Consider the following 21,474-nt stretch of genomic DNA (forward strand, 5'->3'; position numbering starts at 1 on the left):
CATCTTAGCCGTTTCTGCAAAAGCTACAGAGAGCAGTTTGACATTGGAACAGTGAGAAGACCTGATGTAAGAGGATGCTAATGTTAAGCACCCTGCTCACGTATTCTGACCAATAAAAAGCAATGCATTGCTGTATAGTAGTGTAAATAGTTTATTTGCTCATATGCCATGAACAGACCAGAAAAGTAACATGAACTGCTTTATAAAACACTTCTAATATTGCTAAGAAGCAGGCCCATTACAAGAAAAAACAAAACAAAAAGAACATGCCAACATTACAGTCCATTCTAATTGTAGAATAATAAATACATGTGAAATGGAAATTTATTTGTATGTTTGTTTAGCACTGAGCTTTAAAACACTTGTGTATTTGAATATAAGCCAATAATTTGGATTCCATTTCATAGTTTAAATGATTGCTTCGTAGGTACAATATCCAATCAATGTGAGCAGATACAATCTTGGCATGTTCTTTTGAGAGCATGTGGAGTATACATTTCTAGGGACGTGCTAGCAGGTGGCAAGTTGAAATGAAACTTTCTGTAAATAGGTAAGCAAAAAAAAAAAATGTGACAACTTTGATCCCTCAACTGTCCTCGTAGTTAAATATAAAAAACAAACTATAAGTTAAAATAACATTCAGATTGTATAGCACAGGCTGATGCAGTTTTTAAAACAATATTTACAATATTACCCAGAGGCTAAAGTGGGAATTAAAAAGAGGTGTAAAAACCATAAAAAACGGCACCAATTTTGTAGCAAAATATCTGTACATTTAAAAAGATTATCATATAACTACACATCAGTCAAGGAAAATGAGACCTTCACCGGGGATTCACTTAAGCACAACATAAAAGAAAAGGAATTCAGTGGTTAAATACTATACAATAAATTTTACAATTAACATAGTGATGAAATGCTACCAAGAAAGGTAAGCCAGAAGCAGAATTTATCTTCCAAAATGACCATTTTAACTTCAGTCCAGGTTCTCACTTTGGACTAGCTCAGGTGCCCTGCCCAAAAAGAAGCCAAGGAACACAATGGCTAGCCCTGGACCTGCAGAGTGAGCTTGGCTTGCCTTTCATTCTCATTTTGCATATGCCTTCCCCTCACTTCATCTGAATATACACATCCCAAACAATCAACCCCCAATTTCCCCTGAAATATCCTGGAGAGGGAGATAAGCCTTTGGAATTTCTTTAGGTCCAGTGGTCAAATGCACCCCTCACCACCATTTAAATAAAAAGCAAAAGCAAAACAAAACAACTCAAACTCGATTGTCAAAGGAGAATAAGGCCTCCTCTACTGGGCACTCTGCTGCTGGAAGATATGGTCTGAATGCTTGTAAATGGATCTAGAAAATTTCTTTCTGACAAGGCACACGACTATTCACTGTGCTCAGAACTGAACCATGATGGTCCTTGGAGATCCTAATACTGATTACTGAGATGTTAATAGCTTGATGCTAATTAATAAATATACTTCGTGTTACCTATAAGCTGCCTCTCTCGGAAGAACATAGAATAATAAATGTGTCTTGCATTCTATTCCCATGTTTTTGTGTAGCACTGCTGTCTTACCCTTCAACCATCCCTAATAGGGCATTGCACAGAAAAAGTCATACATGAAAATGAAGACTGACTGGTGAATCTTCATGTGTTAATGAAATCACTTGTCATCACATCCTCTTTATACTTCACCAGGGTTTGGCTGTGACTGGAAGGAAAAGGCTCTCTGAGAATGCCTTCCCTCACACAGCAGCAAACCTTTTGATATATAACCTAGAGAGAATTGCTATTTGAAGCTCAAAATAAATTCCTTATTAGACAGCACAGAGACATATGTAAAAGCCAAAAGGGATCCACAGCAGATCTCACCCAAATATTTGTTATTTACAACCTGTCAAGAAACCAAGGTGGGCCATAAGACAATCATTAAGTTGCAGGTAACAAAAAAGAAATAACATGACATTTACATTTTGGTTAAAAACACTGAATAACATATTGGTGTAAAAAGATACCCAATCAAATCAAGTCCTATTGCTTTGTTCAATTTGAGCAGGTACTTTCATCTTAGGCACTTGTTAACTATGGTTGAATGGAGAGCCCATTTTTGAAATTTTATTTTTAAAGTTCCTATGCAATTTTGAGGCCTCTTGGCCCTTCAGAATATAACTGCATTCAAGACTGCATTAAATGGTAGCCGGAAGAGTTCCCACAGACATGGTTATCATTGAAGTACACCCTCCACTTTACACATGCAGGCAGGTCTGGCTCACATGGTTATCTCAGCACCATTAACAGGGCGCAAATTCTGATCATCAAAGCGTCGCCGGACACTTCTCCTCACCGCATCGGCTCGTCTGTATGGCTGGTTTCTAAGATCTGTAAGAGGGAAAAAGCCAGTTAGAGGGAGGTGGCTCTTCATGCCATGTGTCTAGACAAAACAAAGTCCTGCTGGCAGCCAATCAAAGCAGCTTGTATAGAAAGATTAGACAAAGAACCTTAAGCTCATTGAGCTTAAGTGAGGCCAATGACAAAATGAATGGGTTCTAGTTTAATACTGGCAAAGATGTGGGCTTTTGGGAGAGGGGGGTGGAATTGTAGGAGATTTCAGTCACTGGCTGGAAAGTCTAAATTTATAATCTGAAATGTAGCAACAACTGCAAACAGTTGAGGCTTTAAATAAATAATGCCAGAAACAGATAATTTGATCACAAGTCACTGTAATGAGGACAAAGGTGACCAAAAAAAGAAAAAGAAAAATTGTTACTTTTTATCCTTGAGATTAGAGTCAATAGTGGAGTTACTGGACACCTCAGCTTGTAAGCAGTCTCTCATGCACATGATATGCTTGAGTTTCCCAAGTTACCAAAGATGACTGGACAAAGACATTGCTCCCTATTCTGAGGGGCAGCTTCTGCTTGGAAAATGGATGTTATGTGATAGAATTTGATCTTCAAGGCCTAAAATCTGCCCCAAACCTAGATTCTACCCTTTCATATGAGAAGGGATTCAAATTTCCTTAAGTTGGTCAACTCCAAAGCTTTATGATGACCATATTTAGCAAAATCTTGATTAACTAGAACCTTGGATTAAATTGAATTTTCCCTTTGCCTTGGAATTTTGGAGAATAAGAAGGCCAATGAGAAAAAAAAAAACAATTCACACGAGGGATGTATTTTTAAACATTAATGGCCAAGTATGGCCTGGGGTTGGTGCACATTCAGTCCAATGTGCTACTTTCTTTAAGACAACAGAACCTCTGTCTCAGTATCCTTTTTTATAAAATGGAGATAATAGTGGTTACCTCCCAGGATTCTTGTGAGGATCAAATGACATAATAATTGTAAAGTGCTTAGCACCATGGCTCGCACATATTAAGTACTTTGTAAATACTAGCTCTCATCATCATTATTACTATTGTTCTTATTATTGACTATACAGTGGCTATCCATGGCACCAGGGTCTTCAATCAGCAAAGAAAGATTCCATTGCCTTTGCTATACTGTAATGACTAAGGTAGGAGATTCATATTAGAAAGATATGCAATAATAAGCCTTGATATAAAAAAAAAGGTAGGGGAGGGGTCGGTCCTCAGTTACCCAGAAAATTCCACATTCTGATTAATTGATGGTTTGTTACAGCTAATGATTTGCCAGCCATCAATGTTTATTTCATTAAATATAAACATATATGCATACACACACACACACACACACATATATAGTTCAATGTCTTTCTGTCAAAGTAGTTGGTCATCAGAAGGAATAGTTATTAAGCTAAAGAAGAGGAATTTATGGGAGCATGCTCAGAAGCAGATGATGTGACAAAATTTCTACAGGCTACCACTTTTGGACAGAGACAAGAACTAGGGGAATGAATGAAGTAGACTTCAGATTTCCATCCTCTCCTACTTCCACTAGTTACTTTACCATTGTTGGTAACTTTCACTAATGGCTAGTGTTGTTAGTTAGACTAATCCTCCAAAGGAGAAAAAGACAAAAATAGAAGAAAACTTTGCTGGGGCCTTTGTATCCCATCACCTACCTCCTGTCTCATGGAGTTATTCAGACAGTGTACACACACACACACACACACACACACCCTTGATTCCCACCCATCTACCCAGCCACCCCTCCCAGCAAACTGGCCCTCCTTTCAAAGCCCCAGAAGGGCAAAAGCATATGGAATGAGCAGTTTTCAAGCTTCATTGTGCAGAATAAGAATGGAAAGAGAGCTGACCCCTTTCCTTTGTACAGGCTGGATCTAACCTTTGATGACCAAACCACCCACTTTCTCAGAGAACCTTCTGCCATAAAGGGTCAGAGGTAATTCCTCCAGTCTTAATTAACTTAACTTTCTTAATTAGCTGAGATAGAGAAGGAGGTTGAGAGAGGAGAAAAATTCAGAAGCATAAAGTGACAGAGGAAAGTGGAATCCCTGGACCCAAAGCAAGTGAAAGCACCATTGAACACCCTCACCCAAGGTACCATATTATAGAGGGTGCGACCCCCCCCCATAATAGGTATCTAAGTATAATAAAAGTAAAGGAGTGAATAAAGGCCACATCTTTAAAATGTGAGATGGATTGACTTCTCATAAGATAGACTCTCCCCAGTACTACCCTCAGTCATATTAACAGTCATTAGTCTGGCATATATAGAGAGAGGAGGAAGCTAAGTAAAAAGTGATGCTTGCCAGCTCTGTGTATCCTCCACCACCGGTGTGCTAGAAGAAATCCTTACCCTCGAGTGAACATTTGGAAATTTAGTGATATTATTCTTCTTTAAGGCTAAACAGAAAAAAACAAAACAAAACACAAAATGATGGTTAAGTAAAAATGGGATGAAAATGAAGAGCAACTCAACTCAATGTTTAAAAATCTCAGGCAGGTTAGCCAACAGAGCAAGAGAGTGAAAGGTCACCACGATGAGTTGGGGTTAGATACAGCAAGAAAAGGGTGAGTTGGTCTTCCCACCCCCTTGATCTCTGACTACCCAATTCCAAGCTGCTTTGAAGATTTGGCTCCAGGAAATAATCCAACAAATTCACTTGACAAAGCAAACAATGGCCAAGCAGATTAGAGTCCACAAAATGATTAGTAAGCACTGGTGAGTTCACTACAGAACAAGAACACCATTGTTTTTGGACCCTTCCCCTCCCCCACCCCTCACTAGTTGCTTCCTTAAAGACAGAATGGACACACACATAAGACAGTGCATTCTTCAAACAGTTAATACTGCCTAATACACATGTGCCCAGCTCCAGGTCCATTTCACAAGGGAACATCCCCTGTAGATATGTATACTGAAAAAAAGAATTAAGGTCACCATTTCTCCTTCTTAGCATATATGTTTATCCATTGTCCATGGCCTATATTACCTAGCATCCCAAAGAACTTAATCTCTTCGGTGGCTGAACACTGGAGCAGACTAGTTCATTATTTTGGAAGTTGAATCATTTTGAGGGACTCTTACAATGCTGATCTTTCCTGGGATGCACTGATAGTTCATCTGCACCTCTACCACCACTGCCTTCTTCAGTACTACAAAAGAGCAGTGATTTCATTGGTATGGATAAATAACAGTCATCACTGGTACTTGCTGCGTACTTTCAATATTTGCAAAGCACTTTATGCGTGTTATTTCATTTGACATCTAATGTATCGACACATTTAGAAATTAACCTCTCTGCCCTTTTTTGTTAACAGTCTTCATGAGTTACTATAGCCAAAAAATGTCATCACCCAAAGGTCAGTTTTCTGGTAATGAGACCATTAGTCCCTGCACTGTAACCCAAGAAATAACCTCGAAGCTGATTCGGCAGCAGTATTCTGGATGCGGCATGGGACTGGGCACAAATGATGGCATGATGAAATGACATAACCAAGGCATCTGTCTGATTCCCCTTCTTCTGAGGACACTCGTACATGCACATGCTGGTTAGCCAGGCAAGACAGTACACACAACACTCGGATGAATGGAAAAGGTTTTGGATGATTCTCACAAGGCAAGAAGGGAACCTGTATATTGTCTTTCACAGTCTGTGCACACTTCAGGTGGAAGGGGCTCATTTATTCATGCTCTATCAGATCTACTACACAGAATTAGATATCTAAAGGCTGGGTGAGGTAGCCTGGGAAAGCAAGCAAACTGTCACAATTTAGAAGTAGCCAGGGCCCCTTTTGAAAGGGAGGAAAAAAATAACACCTAATAATTCCACAGCACTTTACCTTCTAAAGTAATATCATATTTTACTACCAAAACATCTACAATAAAGTGTGAAGGAATGAGTATTATTCCCATTTTATTAAGGGGGAAAAGTCAAACAGTGAAAGGTTAATTGCCCCAAAGTTGTAAAAGGGGTTGGTTGAGTTGGTACTAAAACTAGACCACCTGATTCAAAGCCAAGTGTTCTTACCACATGTCCAGCCCTTGGTGTTTTTATCTGAATATGCTAGATTAGAGAATTTTTAAGGCAAGGCCCCTTCCATCTCTTATGGCTCTCACAAACCACAATCCTGGTTTCCCCGTGCCCCATTAAGATACTTGACAATTTCAAAACTTGCTATTCCATGGCTCTGTCACACAGACCACAGACATCTCTGGAACATGAAGATGAATAAGGTCATCATGAGGATGGCAATGGGGATTTCAGAGGTGACTGAATGCAGGTCCGTGCAACATAGGAACAACATGAAACACAATTCCACATGGACATCAGATACATGCTATCCATTTACAATTCATCTGACCCTGTTTGATATCCACACAGATAGAGATAATGGGTCAAAAATCTACAGCAACCTTTTAAGAGCATCAGGTGTGAAAAAGTAATAGTTTAGTAATGGAATTCCTCAGTGAGAACAGGTTCGCAGAAAAATCGAGAGCCACGCTTGGCCGTACGAGCTGTAAAGGGCACAGTCTTCAGCACTGCATGGAAAATAACAGCCAAACAAGACAAACAAAATAGAACAGAGTAAGAAGCAGAGATCGACTGCATTAGTTAGTGCTTTGTTAATGACTGGGGGTGGGGGGTGGGGGTTTGGGGGGCAAGGAGGACAGGGGATTACCAAAGGCCAGTGGTCAGCTACTTAGGAACTAGAAGATTTGCAAATCCTGATTTGGGATAAAGAGGTGGTTAAAATGCAGCAACTATGACCAGAGCATTTTTAAAAATATGTTTAATTCTGCCTAATAGGCATTTGACCTCTTCACCTTGGTGAACCACAAATGCACATTTGATTCATTTCACCAACTGTATGTATATTGTTCTGGAAAAGCAAACGGAAAATAAAGGACCAATAGACTAGTGAACATACAAAGTTATTGCATGTTGGAGAACAAGTGAAAATGCTCTTACAGTGAAGAAAAATGTGCTCCTCTCCCCCATCTTGATTAATCAATCAGCAAGCATTTACTTAACACCTAGCGAACATTTATGAAACGCAATTCATTCTGCTAGATCCTAAGGTTATAAAGTCCAAAATGAACCTATTCCTGTGGTCAATGAGCTTATATTCTCTAAAGATCAAGTTGTACTTTCCCCCAGTGCTGAGGCAGAGGGAACCAAAGAGTTAAAGGGAAACGAAATCTGGGCTTTAAATTTTAGAGATAGTTGTAGTGCTATTCAGTGGATGTATGTGATGTGGAACCTCAGAGTAGCTTTAATTCTCACTTTCTAATTTTCATTAGTGATTTGAAGGATTTTTTTTTACATGACTATGGAGAATTTGGATTTTTTCCTTAAAAACAACCTGTTCATATACTTTAATCATTTATCAACTGGAGACTAGCTCCTATTCTTCTAAATTTTAATCAATTCCTTATATATCTCAGAAATGAAGCCCTTTGAGAAACTTGTTTCAAAGATTTTTTACCCCTTCCAATTTTAGCTGCATTGGTTTTGTTTTATGTAGAAACTTTTAAATTCCCTCTTCTTTATATCTTTGCTTGTCTAATCTGTTTATGATGCTACCACTTTATGTCTAAGTCATGCATCCTTTTGGATCTTATCTTGGCATGTGGTGTAAGAGGTTGGTATATACCAAGTTTCTGATTGACTGATTTCCAACCTTCCTTAATAGTTTTTATTGAATGGTAAGTTCTTATCTCAGTAGCTGGGATCTTTGTATCAAACATTAGGCTTCTGTGTTCTTTTGCTTCTTTATAGAATATACCTAATCTCTTCACTAATTGACCTTCTTATTCTTAATTAGAATGTTTTTGATGAACTACTGCTTTGTATATAGTTTGAGATCTGGTACTGCTACCATATGAATATATATATATATGTGTGTGTGTATGTGTGTGTGTGTGTGTGTGTGTGTGTGTGTGTGTGTGTGTGTGTGTGTGTGTCCGTGCTCATATTTCATAGGATTTAGAATAAGAAGGGACATTAAAGGTCATCTAGTTTAAGCTGCCCAGTTGACAAACTGATGAACTAAAAGAGGTGAGGTCACCCCAGTAGACAAAGTAGGATTTGAACAGAAGGGTCCTCTGACTCAGTGTGTTGCTATGAAAAGAGAGGCTGTTAGGTGGTGCAGTGGATGGAATGCTGTGCCTGGAAGTCAGGAAAGCTTGAGTTCAAATCCAGCTTTAGACACTTACAAGTTGTATGACCCTGGGAAAGTCAGTGAACCTCTGTCTACATCAATTTCCTCAGCTGTAAGGTGGGGATAAAAATAGCACCTATTTCCCAGGGTTATCATGGGTATCAAATGAAATATTTGTAAAAGCTCTTAGTTCAGTGCCTGGCACACGGTGAGTACCTAGGAGCTCATTCCCTTCCCTTTCGTTTTTGTTTTGTTTTGTTTTTGCAGGGCAATGAGGGTTAAGTGACTTGCCCAGGGTCACACAGCTAGTAAGTGTCAAGTGTCTGAGGCTGGATTTGAACTCAGGTCCTCCTGAATCCAGTGCTGGTGCTTTATCCACTGTGCCACCTAGCTGCCCCCTCCCTTCCCTTTCCTTTGCTGTGTGATAACCCAGGTCTGAATCCTGGCACTGGCACTAACTACCTGGTGCTACCTTAGTAATGAGACACTTAACTTCCCTGGGCCTCTATTTCCTCATCTGTATAAAAAAGGGGTTAGACTAGATGTTTTCCAAGGATCTTTTGCATTCTAAATCTATTGTCCTATGACGCCAAATATGGTGCTCTATTACAGAACATCATGCATACACTACAAATTCCAATAGAATGTAAGCTCCTTGAGGGCAGACACCTTTAATTTCTGTCTTTGCATTTCTGGCACCTAAGCATAATGCCTCACATACCCTAGGCACTTAATAAATGTTTGCTTGAACTACATATACAGATTTTCCCAAAAGTCATAGTGCAGTTATTTTTTTGTTTGTTTTTTTTTGCGGGGCCATGAGGATTAAGTGACTTGCCCAGGGTCACACAGCTAGTAAGTGTCAAGTGTCTGAGGCTGGATTTGAACTCAGGTCCTCTAGACTCCAGGGCTGGTGCTTTATCCACTGTGCCACCTAGCTGCCCCCCATAGTGCAGTTTTAAAGTGTAAACAGCTTACCCTGTGCTAAGACTTTTGGGACACCCTGTCTTAGCCTTCACTTGAGGCACTTTTGCCTCCTCTCCAAGCACAGTGATGCTGGAGAGGGAGTAAGCCTGTTGATTCATTTGTTTCTTTTTGCTACATGATTTTGGGGTAGGGGGTGGGAGTTCAGAAGTGACAGGGGATGAGTGTTGATGATGAAGTGACAGTGTTGACTAGTCTGTTAGCCAGGGTTGCTTATCTAGAGGGCTGAATTTTGATGCCAAGCAATAGCCAGAGAGCTGATAAACCGCAGAGTGAGAAGGCAAGGAAAGTCTTGTCTCCACCATCAAAATGGGTTTTCCTTCTTGAAAGGGAACACTGAGAACCCCCAAGAATTGGAGGCAATGGGCAGAGCATGGATTAGTCTGCAGGGCTCAGTCTGACAGGAACTTCTCAGAGAGAAATCATTCAAATCTGACTGAGACAATCTGTCCCCAGCTATGTGTTAGTTATGGGACTAAAACCCTGTTAGTCTGTCTTAATGAAAGCATAAGCTTTTTATCCATCGGTAGCAGCCTTGTGTTATCTCAGGGGAGGAGAGAGACTTCCTGAGAATGTCCTAAAAGGCATTCTGGGATACTGCGGTATAATCTGATTTCTCTTCTACTACTTATAAGGTGGTGGAGGGGAAAGGTGGTCATCATGGTAACTCAATGAGAGAAACAGAAAACCATTATATAAATGAAAGAGCCCTCATGAAGGGTTCAGAAATAAGAGAAAAGTCAGAGGGGGAGGGAAGGGGGAGACAATGTAGTTTGCAAGAAAGTTTGTTGGGTTCAGATAGGGGTGCAACACACTCTGGCCTTGAGATTCACATCATGTACACCTTGCTACACACCTGAGGAGCCACTGACCAGAGGTAACACTGGAACAGAATCAGACCTACTGAAGGACTTGCAAACACTGGGCACGTATGGCAAGAAAGTCTACTGCATACAGTCAAGTGAAGGTGGTGGGGTCAGTGGGGGATCTCCATTGGTTTAGGATAAAAAAAAGACTCATTTACCTGTAATAATATCCTCAATAGCACCATCTTTCCCCTCATATACATGTCTGTTATCCTTCACTTGCCGCCTTCTTAACTCTGCAATTAACTCCTGCTGTTGCCTCTTGGTTTTATGGGAAGGAGACTGAAATAAAGGGAAAGAGATCAGTGGTGCCCTATGACAGGAAAATTCAGAGAAACATAAAATATATAAAGAACTGCTTCGCTAACTGAAAGCAAGCAGTCCCATTCTACCATTTGGAATTCAAAGAAAAGAAACCCTATTGGATGAGTGGAATGAAATGGAATCAAGACAATGTTTTAGGAGAAGAGAAGGAAAAATATAATTCTAGATTAAATATTTTTTTAAAAAAAGGTATAAAAAACCAACCTCAACACAGGCTATATGAAAGTTTTGCTAACTGATAATTCCTTATACTGGAGTGCTATGAAGATTAAATTGGTCTCCATACTTTTACTCTTTCTGTTCTCCCCAATTCAAAGTCTTCCCTGACCTCCATGCCTCACACTGTCTTGTACTGTAGTTACGTTTGTACAAATCTCGTTTCCCTACTCAACTATGTAAGCAGGACCCAAGTCTTATACATTTTCCCCCCATCCTCCGGTAGGGCTTAGCATAATGCCTTGCATACAGCAGGCACTCAATATATGTTTGCTGCATTGCAATATTTGAAGAAACATCCAGCTGGAAGTATTTTTAGACAGCAGAATGCATTGTCCATCAAGGTTAAGCACTCTTCTTCTCAGCAAGTTATAAATGACAGGAGATACGCCTGTTAAGTGGGCTTAGCTGACCACTTATCACACTGGGTAGATAAGATGAGCTTTCCTTGCTCTCCTTATTCATAGCTGATGCTGTTGTGTTTGTCCCTCATTCTTTTTTTGTTTTTTTTTTAGCTTTAAATAGAATTTGATTTTCCAAAATATATGTAAAAACTACTCATGTCCTTCATTCTTAAGAGGACCATGACATCGGAGTGATGTCATGACTTGCACTGAATTGGATTTAAGTACAGGAGGGCTATGCAAGGTCACCAACCTCACTATCTTTTCCACAGCCATCTGGGTCCAGGGGCAAGATATAGATCATAATGACTGGAGATGACCCCTGATGTTTAAGGCACTTGGGGTTAAGTGACTTGCCCAGGGTCACACAGCTAGTAAGTGTCTGAGGTGAGACTAGAACTCAAGTCTTCCCAACTTTAAGAGTACATGCTCTATCCACTGCGCCACCTAGCTGCCCCTTTTCATAGCTAGGATTGCTACACAGCATATTCAGGAAAGATTTTCTATCACCTCCCACTAGGGGTAGCAAGGGGTCTTCACTGCTCATTAGGTACCAGCTACTGAGCGCTTGCATGGATTTCATACCTTAGGGTCCTGTTGTTCCATCAGTGCTTCCTGTTCCAAGAGTTTTTCCATGAGGGCCTGCTCCTGCTTTTTCCTCAGCTCATTCTCCTCCTCTGCTTGCTATTTAAAGCAAAAGGACAAGGGAACTGCTTTTAAACAGCACATGACTGGGGGCAATGATTTGAGACAAGCAAGACCCCAAACTGGAAGCCCAAGGGAGCTTCAGCAGGTTCCAAACTTTCATCCCACGATTTGCCACTGACTCTGGATGACCTCCAGTCCAGATTACTTACTTTCCAAGCCTAACTCAAAATATGTGGCTTTCAGGAACCCTTCCTGCCTCGGCCCCAATTTACTCCTTTATTCTGAAATTGTTCATAGTTCACACATGAATTTTGTGCTGCTGTACATCCTCGGCACTTACAGGCTTGGGGTTTAGCAGAGATTCTTAAGTTATTTGACAGGCAGGGAACCTTACTTCCCATCCAACCTGGACTCCTTACCAACACCACTATACTGCTTGAACATATGCTGTGTCTTCCCATTTCCATGACTTTGCTTCTTTTACTCACATGATCAAAGTATGATAGTTAAAGTTGGCAGAGACGCCAAAAGTCCTCAGTTCCAATCTCACTTTATATCTGAGGCAGAAAGGGGTTAAGAGGTTTGCCCACGATTACACAGATAATAAGTGTCTGAGGTTACATTTGAACCCAGGTCTTCCTGACTCCAAGTTCAGTGATCTTTGTACCATGCCATGATGTCTCTATACCATATTTCCTCTGCCTAGAATGCTCTTTCCCTTCATCCTTATATGGTAAAATCCTACATACTACCCAAGGCCCAGGTCAAATGTTGCCTCTTCCATGATAGCTCTGAGCCTCCTGCTGGCCTCAATTTGGGAGTCAGCTGCCCCTCCTCTGCCCTTCTAGAGTTCTCTGTAGCTGTCCTCTAACATTTATCACATTCTCCCTTGGATTAAAGTTCTTTGTGTCTTTGTTTTATTTCCCCCACTAGATTATAATTTATTGACAGGAAGGGACTAGATCTATTGCTCTTTGTACTTTTCACAGGACCTAGAATGATGCCTCATATAGAAAGGCATTCAGTCAATGCTGTATGTGTATGTCAGAATTTGAGTGAGAGGAATCAGCAAACCTGGTTCAAGTCACAGGACAGTCATTAAAGATCAATGTGACCTGAGACTGCCCTTTTCTGTGCCTCAATTCATCTATGAAACAAGGGCCAATGAACTAGGTAATCTTTTATGGTCTGGAATTTTGGCTCCCCAGTTAGATGGTGAGAGATCCCTTAAAACAAAGAAGAATGTTCTTCTATTTCTTTTGTGTCTTCCCCTAAAATCCCTAGAACAGTGGTAAGCACACTGGTTGTTTTCTAAATTCTTGTGATAGTATCAGGCAGGAGGGCAGCCCAAATGGGGAGAGGTCTTAAAATTCTGAATGCCACAGGAGGATTAACTGAAAGAACTGGGATTGTCTCTGTGCCTCCAGCAACTAGAAGAGTGCTCAGAAGATATTAGACATTCAATAGATGTGTGATGAATTGCAGAGCAGGTTTTCATGGGGAACTCAGATGGGAAAGTGATGGGAGATGGAGGAACATGAAGAAGGACTAGATTTCCCCCCCCCCCCCCCCGTTTGGTTCCAGACTACAGAACTAGGATCAATGGGTGAAAATTCCACAGAGACAGATTTGGCTTTGATGTATGAAAAAGCTACCTTAGCTATAGTGTACACACTCTTTTAAGTCATTGGATAAACAGAAACCTGTGATAAGAAGTTAGAGATTAGTGGTGCCTTAGCTACAGAAATGGCCACAAGGTATCCCCACAACTCTTAGATACTGGGATGCTGACATGGTGCTCATCAGCTGAACATACCCAAAGATAGACCAAAGAATGTCTATTACCTACTATCAAGTATTCCTACTTACCTTATAAGCTTTAACAAACCGGACAAAGACCGGGAAGAAGACGGAGGGTGGTGTCGTCTTGGGATTTTCCCCAAAATATTTTACGGCATCATCAAAGGCATCCTGCAAAGATACATTTCTAAGCTTCATAAATTCTAAGGTTTGCTTTCTTTTGCTGGACTGAATGCTTGCTGCTCTTAGCAAACTTTTTCTCTTTAATATATTATAAATTACTGGTTATATGTATTACATAATTATATATATTGATTTATATATATAATATATATACATATTATACATTCCTTCAAAACTACTTAGCAATTGAATAAATAGAACTCATCCCATAAAAGTCACTGAAACTTATATTTCATTCTCTCAAAGTCTCCACTGGGATTTTAGGAGGGGGCAAATATACATTCATTCCCATTAATTTTCTTCCTCTCATATGACCACAGTGAATTGCTTTCAGTGTTCAACCCTGCCAGGTAGGGTGGGCTGACTGAAGGAAAAGCAGGGAAGACATAAACTTCATGGGTCACACACACAGTCTGCTGTTCTCCCCTTCTATCTTTTTTCCCTCTAGGTTTTCTCATGGAGATTCCGTACAAAATAATCCACCCAAGCTGAACAATACAAAAGAAGATACCCAAAAAACTATGGGAGGAGAGTTATTTAAAATAACTAGCTAAAAGTTAATAGCTAATAGTTAAACAGTTAAGTAGAGAAATACTATAACAAAAAATAAACAGATAAAAGATTTGAAAGTCTATCTACCAAAAACCACACAGGAACTATAGGAATCCTAGTATAAAACATTCTTTAGAGAAATAAAGACAGATTTCAATAACTGGAAAATATTAGCTGCTAGAACCTAGAAGGAAAAAAAGCATCTGAGGACTATGACCTAAACTTTCCCATTCTAATCTAATGTGACTTGAATCTGAGAAAACACTTTCGCTCCCCCAGCGGGGCAATGGGGGTTAAGTGACTTGCCCAGGGTCACACAGCTAGTAAATGTCAAGTGTCTGAGGCTAGATTTGAACTCAGGTCCTCCTCAATCCAGGACTGGTGCTTGATCCACTGCACCATGTAAGTGCCCTGAGAAAACACTCTTAAGACAATATTATAAGGAGCAACTTGTCCCAGAGCAACAAGAATGTAAGTAGAACTTACATTCCTAGTGGGATGTTACTAGAAAGTCAAAATTCATACAATATCAGTTCTAAATAGGTTTTAAGAGGGATGAACTGCAGCAGAGAATAAAAGTCCCCAAGGGGTGATCTAAGTAGAACAGGGATTGGGATCAGTGGGGATGCAGAATCAAACAGAAAGCAGGTATTGGTGCTATCACTGCTGCAAGCTCTCTAGATGAATCGAAGTTACTTAAGTGGGTGCATTCAGGGATAACGTTTTGGTTATATTATTCCTACACATCGAGAGTCAGAGAACAGTAGAAATAAAGAGAGAAGCCAAGAACTTTGACTGGGTCCCCAAAGATTAAGGGGCCAGATTGGCGACATCTGTGAGAAAAGGCAAAGGATTGCACCACGTCAGCCATTAAAGGAAACTGGATGTGGTGACCTATTTCTGGAAGGATTTATCACAGGGATGGTCATGGGTTTGATCACTTCCAAGTATGCATACAGATTCAGATGGTAGAAAAATTCTTTTACCAAAAAATCTTTCATCCCTTTCCATTGATTATATTTGGGGGGGGGGGGCAATGAGGGTTAAGTGACTTGCCCAGGGTCATACAGCTAGTAAGTGTCAAGTGTCTGAGGCCAAATTTGAACTCAAGTCCTCCTGAATCCAGAGCCAGTGCTTTATCCACTGCACCACCTAGCTGCTCCATCCTTTCAATTGATTATAAAACAACATGCTGATTTCTCACTCTCTTTGTGTCTTTGGCAATTGGTTAGGGAAATGACTTTATAGTGGGGCTCTGCAGCATCATGCTGGACTTGGTTTGGGCGTGACAACAACTCGTTTGGGCAGCCTTCTCCATCCTATCCACGGTTGCATAGCTATTACAGTTGGTTAGCCATTGGGCAAAGACATAAAGATGAGGACCGGGAATGAGTGGCAAGGTACAGAAGAAGAGAGCCTTCCATGTTTTAGGGGAAAGATTATTTGGGGGATGAAGCAGGGAGAGTCGCACTGCATGCCTGTGCAATCTTGGCATCATCCTGTAGCTTCTTGAGTTTCCCTTCGTTGTTATGGAGAAATTCCTTCAGCATAGTGTTGTGGTCGTGCATTGTGTACTCTCGTTTGGTCAAGTCCATGCCTCTCTGGAGCTCCTTGACATCCAGGAGGACATTCTCCAGAGACACTGAATCCGAGAAAAATAAATCAAAACAGGCCATCAATTGATATCAATAAGCAAAAACACCAAAACAAAACAAAACAAAACTTCCCTCCAAGGTTCTCAATGAGAAATAATCAACCAGGGCTGAAATTGTTTCCCCTTCCATGGCCCCATCCCTCTGGCCTACTCAAATTCCTTCTCAAAATCATGTTTCTTGGGGCAGCTAGGGGGCATAGTGGATAGAGCACTGGCCCTGGAGTCAGGAGGACCCAAGTTCAAATCTGACCTCAGACACTTAACACTTAACTAGCTGTGTGACCCTGGGCAAGTCACTTAACCCCAATTGCCTCACCAAAAAACAACAACAAAAAAACATGTTTCTTAAATGCATAAAATACACAGTTGATTACAAAGGAAATAAATTATAGGAAATATAGTTATCCAAATATATATATATGTGAATTTTCCAGATCCCAAGTTAATAATTCCTGCTTTAGAAGATCTAAAATCCAGTGACTGGCTTTCAAGGTAGCACACACTTTCTAGATCATAGGCTGACAGATACCCTTTTTCCTAATTAAGAAGGGCTCATACCTGTCCCAAGGGATCCTGTTAAAACATAGACACAAGCAACATTTGGTGATTCTTCCTAAGGTAAACTATGAGCATGATGAGCTTTTTGGGGAAGCTCCTGAGATTAGATCAAGTCTCTGTTACTTGGCATCGGAGGAAGCAAGGGTGTGAGAGTATATATTTATTTTTAATATATTTTTTCTTTTCCTTTCTTTCTTTCTTTCTCTTTCTTTCCTTTCTTTCTTTCTTTCTTTCTTTCTTTCTTTCTTTCTTTCTTTCTTTCTTTCTTTCTTTCTTTCTTTCTTTCTTTCTTTCTTTCTATCCATCTATCTATCTCTTCTCCTATCTACTGACTGCTTAAAACTTAAGTTCCCTGAAGACATGGGATATTTCGTTTTTGTTTTTTTTTTTTTATTTGTATCTCCATCACCTAGAGTAGTAGACTACTGACCTTGAAAAGAGCAAGATCTGGGTTCTAACACATACTGCCTATATACTGCTTGGTAAGGCATTTACCCTCACTCACAATGCCCTAGACAATCAAGCAGCAGAAAAGGTGCCAACCTATATTAGTATAAGAAGAGTCCTAACAAAGTTCTCCAAAGCAATGAAAATCACAGATGCAGTCCCAGGCCCTATCTCCAGCACCATCATAGTGCCGGACACATGGTAGGTACTTAATACATTCTAGATGAATTGCACTGCTGAATTGAAAGCCTTTTCTATTGGCCTCAAGACAAAAGGCCACATGCACAGAGGAGACCATGGAACACCGAAGAGACAAAGGCCACCCACCACTAGGGAGGTGGTCGCTGAATAGAGAAACTCATCTGGGGTGTGGCTCCTGGGGAAGGAAGGAAGGTCACTGTGTGGTAGCTTTCCATTTGGATTAATTATTTTTCCTAATTAGGTGGCAATCTCAATTGCTTTTAAGGCCTAAGGAGAACAAATACTGACTGCCTCACACTAGTTCTGAGGGCTGGTTATACTTCTGGGAAATCTTCAGGAACCATGAATCAACCAATCATTTGCTTTCTCATGCATACTCCTAAGGACTGTTTCCCTGGTCAGGGCTGCTAACAAAGAGGGCCAGTCCAGCGCAACAAACAATGACTTTCAAGTAAGAGAGCCTGGATTCAAACCACATCTCTGACCCTCACTACCTGTGTAACCTTGGGTAAGTCACTGTGTTACCTCCTTGGGCTTCAGTTTCCTTATCTATGAAATGAGAGAGTTTGATTAGAAGACTGTTGAGGTTCCTGGCACCTTGAGATCTATGATTCTAAGATGCAAGAAAAAAAAATTGACCTAGAGGTCCCTTTTCTTGCTAGAAAATTTCAAAGATCAGCAAAGAACAAAAATGGTATCCCTGTTAATTGGATGGAAGAATACATGAGATGCAAGCCTCAGATTGGTTGGATTAGATGGTCTCTCATATCCCATTAACTCTGAGATTCAATGAGCTTTAATAGACAAGACTTCAGCAGGGTGCCATTTTCATTTCCACATTATCCTTCAGAAAACATTCTGCTGAGAGTAGATAATATCTGTTCTGATTCTGCTGAGGTAGGACAGTGGATAGAGCACAAAGTCAGAAGATCTGAATTCAAATCCCACCTCAAACACATAGTAGCTGTGTAACCCTAGGAAAGTCACTTAACCTCTGCCTCCATTTCCTCAACTGAAAAGTGGGGATTAAAAAATTGTACGTACCTCCCAGGGTTGTAAGAAGGATCAAATGACATATTTGCAATGAGGCTAACACATAGTAAGTGCTTAATAAAAGCTCCTTCCCTTTCCATTTGACCCTGGGTAAGTCACTTAACTTCTGCCTCAATTTCCTCAACTGAAAATAGAGATTAAAAACAGAACCTATCTCCCAGGGTTGTTAGGAGGATCAAATGAGATAATATTCATATTGCATGTTATATTACAAATATGTAATGCATATTTGTAAAGCATACTGCTTGGCACATAATAGGCCCTTAATAAATGCTTTCTCTCTTCCCCTCTTGAATTTATTCCTTTGAATAAAAGAATGTACTTAAAAACCGTGCTGTTTAAGACCTTAGTTAAACGAGCCCTTGGTTGGACTAGTCGTTTGAATAGTGACCAATCCCCAGATAATTCAGGAAACCACATCATGTCATGATACAATATGAGGACACAACCAACATTTACCTGCAGCAGCTTTCTCCACATAGTGAAGTTCATTATAAAAGAGGGACACTTGATGATACTTCTCTCTTACAACATTGGATATATAGTGCAGCAGGGTTTGTTTTCGGTCGGTCGACTTGGTGTCTAGAAGCTGAAAACCAAAAGGAAGGGAGCTTAGGTTCAAGTATAGAAAATCTGGATCATAAGAACTGCAGAGTGAGGCACAAGTGTCATTCTTTTAGAACGGAGAGAAAGACAAAGGAAGAAAAAGGAGAAAACAGAGGCGCGGCAGGGTGCCTAGTTCTCAGACATTCCTAGAGGAGATCTGGCAAGGAGCTCATAGTGAAGGCTACAGATGGAAGCCAAGTATTCTTTAGTCAATGAGTCCGTTGGTTTTAATGCAGGGGACAACTTCCCCAGCCCGTGGGTGTTTTAGCTCAAGGGGTTGATTCTATCCTCGATGTGTATTTCACACCTCTCTGCTTTGTTCTGATCCACTGATTTTCTTCCCACTTACCTACGTTAAAAACTGAAATAATCCAAGCTCAGCTCCACCCCACCCCACCCCTAAAATGAACAGCCAGATGACCCTGTGAAACAGGGTATGTCCTGGAGGAAGCAGGTATTGTGCAAGCTTCCCCCACATGCAGCTGTGCATTAGGACCCTTCAATTCTGACCTTTCAACCACCCCTAGGCCTCCTTGGAGTTGAAGCTGGTAAACTTGGTGGCTGATGACAAGGTGAGGCCAGAGCAAATTACAAGCAGAAGAGGTCCCTGGGGACTAGCATCTCACTCACTTTCAAAGTGACATTTCAAATGACTCACATTGCCTTTACATGATAAATTGAGTCTACTGCTAAATTCTATTTGCCTGCCATCCATCTCACGGTATCAATGAAGAGTATGCAATATGGAATCTTTCCTAGTTCTACTCATAAAGCTCAGTTAACAATGAAAAGCACAGTAATTGAGATCTCGAGCTCTCTCTCTCTCCCCAGCCCCTTCTCCCCTCTCCCATCCCCACAGCCCAATCTCTGCCACCTGTTTTCCTTTTTGGTTTATTTTTTTCTACTTTTATTTCACTTACCAAATCTAAACTCTGGAGTTTAAACCCATAAACTGCTCCCCGTTTACTGCTATTCATATAGTTACCAAGAGCCAAGATGATCTGCAAGGTAAAAAAAAAAAAAAAAGAGTGTAGTAAGTTGGTTTGGTGCCCCAGGCATTTCTATATATAGGTACATGAAAGAATGTGACTGACAGGCAGCTTTTCAGATACATGTAAGAAAAAAAAAATCGGGGAAAATAAACCTTTCACTTGCCTCCAGAATTTTCTTGAGTTTTTGGGATGACTTTATTGACACAGATGCTGCTATTATTGCATGCAGTTGCTAGATTAACATCAAAGAAGAGAAAAAAAAGACATGTTAATATTTGCAAAACTGGATTGTAATCTAAAATCTGACACAGGAAACTAGATTTAAATTCAGTTCTCAGGATCTCAATGCTGAACTGCCATTGTGTCTGAGCATAGTGATTTCAATCTACATATGTGTGTCTACTACAACTATGTCATTATATATAAACAGTATTTTAAATCACTCTCTTTAAAACTCAATTTTCTCAAAATATGTAACTAGCTACTTGGAACATTCCCCATGGTTAAGAGTCAATAGTACCATCTAGGGAGCCCTCATCTTATCTCACCATCTCATTGTGCAAGAATATTTCTACTTTTAAACCAATGAAGAAGAGAAGGATGAAAAAACAAGCGGGGGGGGGGGGGGAAGGGATAGGTATGATATTCCTTAAAAGGCAGAGTCATATAGCACACAGAGATCTGGTGTTGGAATCACTAAAACCTAGGCTCAAATACTGCCACACAACTAGTTTGACCATAGGAGAGTCACAATCTTTCTAGGTCTCAGTTTTCTCATCTATGAAATGGAGATAGTAATACTTGTAGTAACCACAGCACAGGGTTGTTCATAGTCTCAAATAAAAAGCTCTTTGCAATCCCCAAAGTATTGCATGATTGTCAACTGTTACTCTTTTCAACAAAAAGATTCCCTTGGGCAAGCAAGAAGCATTCAGTTTTGAATTAGCAAATGGTTTTGGAAACCAAACTCAAGTTTTTCCTAGGATGCAAGTGACCTGTGTTAAATTACTCTTATGCTATCTTAGTTGACCAAGAAATCAATAGCCATAGTTCTAATTAGCCATCATCTTAAAAGTTGATTCCTGAGGCAGCTAGGTGGCGCAGTGGATAGAGCACTATCCCTGGATTCAGGAGGGCCTGAGTTCAAATCCGGCCTCCGACACTTAACACTTACTAGCTGTGTGACGCTGGACAAGTCACTTAACCCCAATTGCCTCACCCAAAAAAAAAAAAAAAGTTGATTCCTGTGGGAATTTTAAGATGACTGAAACAGGAGGGGATGCCCATCATGTTCTCAGTTTGGTCTGTAAAGAATTAATTGTTATTTGAGGTTTTTATGCCTCAGTGCGCACTGGCCTGGGGCTCCACAAACCGCATGGTGCTCCACCCACTGGTTGTAGCCATTGCCATGGCGCTGGCACCTCACATCA

General features: G+C 40.4%; 1 protein-coding gene across 1 annotated transcript in view; it reads right to left on the reverse strand.

Annotated features, from left to right (window-relative positions):
• Positions 1-146: 146 nt before the first annotated feature.
• FMNL2 (formin like 2) overlaps positions 147-21,474 on the reverse strand; it is a 384,795-nt gene continuing 363,467 nt past the window's right edge. Inside the window, 9 exon segments of the mRNA XM_043995692.1 lie at positions 147-2,384; positions 4,748-4,794; positions 10,565-10,688; positions 11,936-12,034; positions 13,868-13,969; positions 16,012-16,175; positions 18,906-19,035; positions 19,973-20,053; positions 20,208-20,276. Of these exon segments, the coding sequence (XP_043851627.1) occupies positions 2,346-2,384; positions 4,748-4,794; positions 10,565-10,688; positions 11,936-12,034; positions 13,868-13,969; positions 16,012-16,175; positions 18,906-19,035; positions 19,973-20,053; positions 20,208-20,276 (855 nt within the window). The 3' untranslated portion in view covers positions 147-2,345.

The sequence above is a fragment of the Dromiciops gliroides genome, chromosome 3 (assembly GCF_019393635.1).
Source record: "Dromiciops gliroides isolate mDroGli1 chromosome 3, mDroGli1.pri, whole genome shotgun sequence".
Lineage (NCBI taxonomy): Eukaryota > Metazoa > Chordata > Mammalia > Microbiotheria > Microbiotheriidae > Dromiciops > Dromiciops gliroides.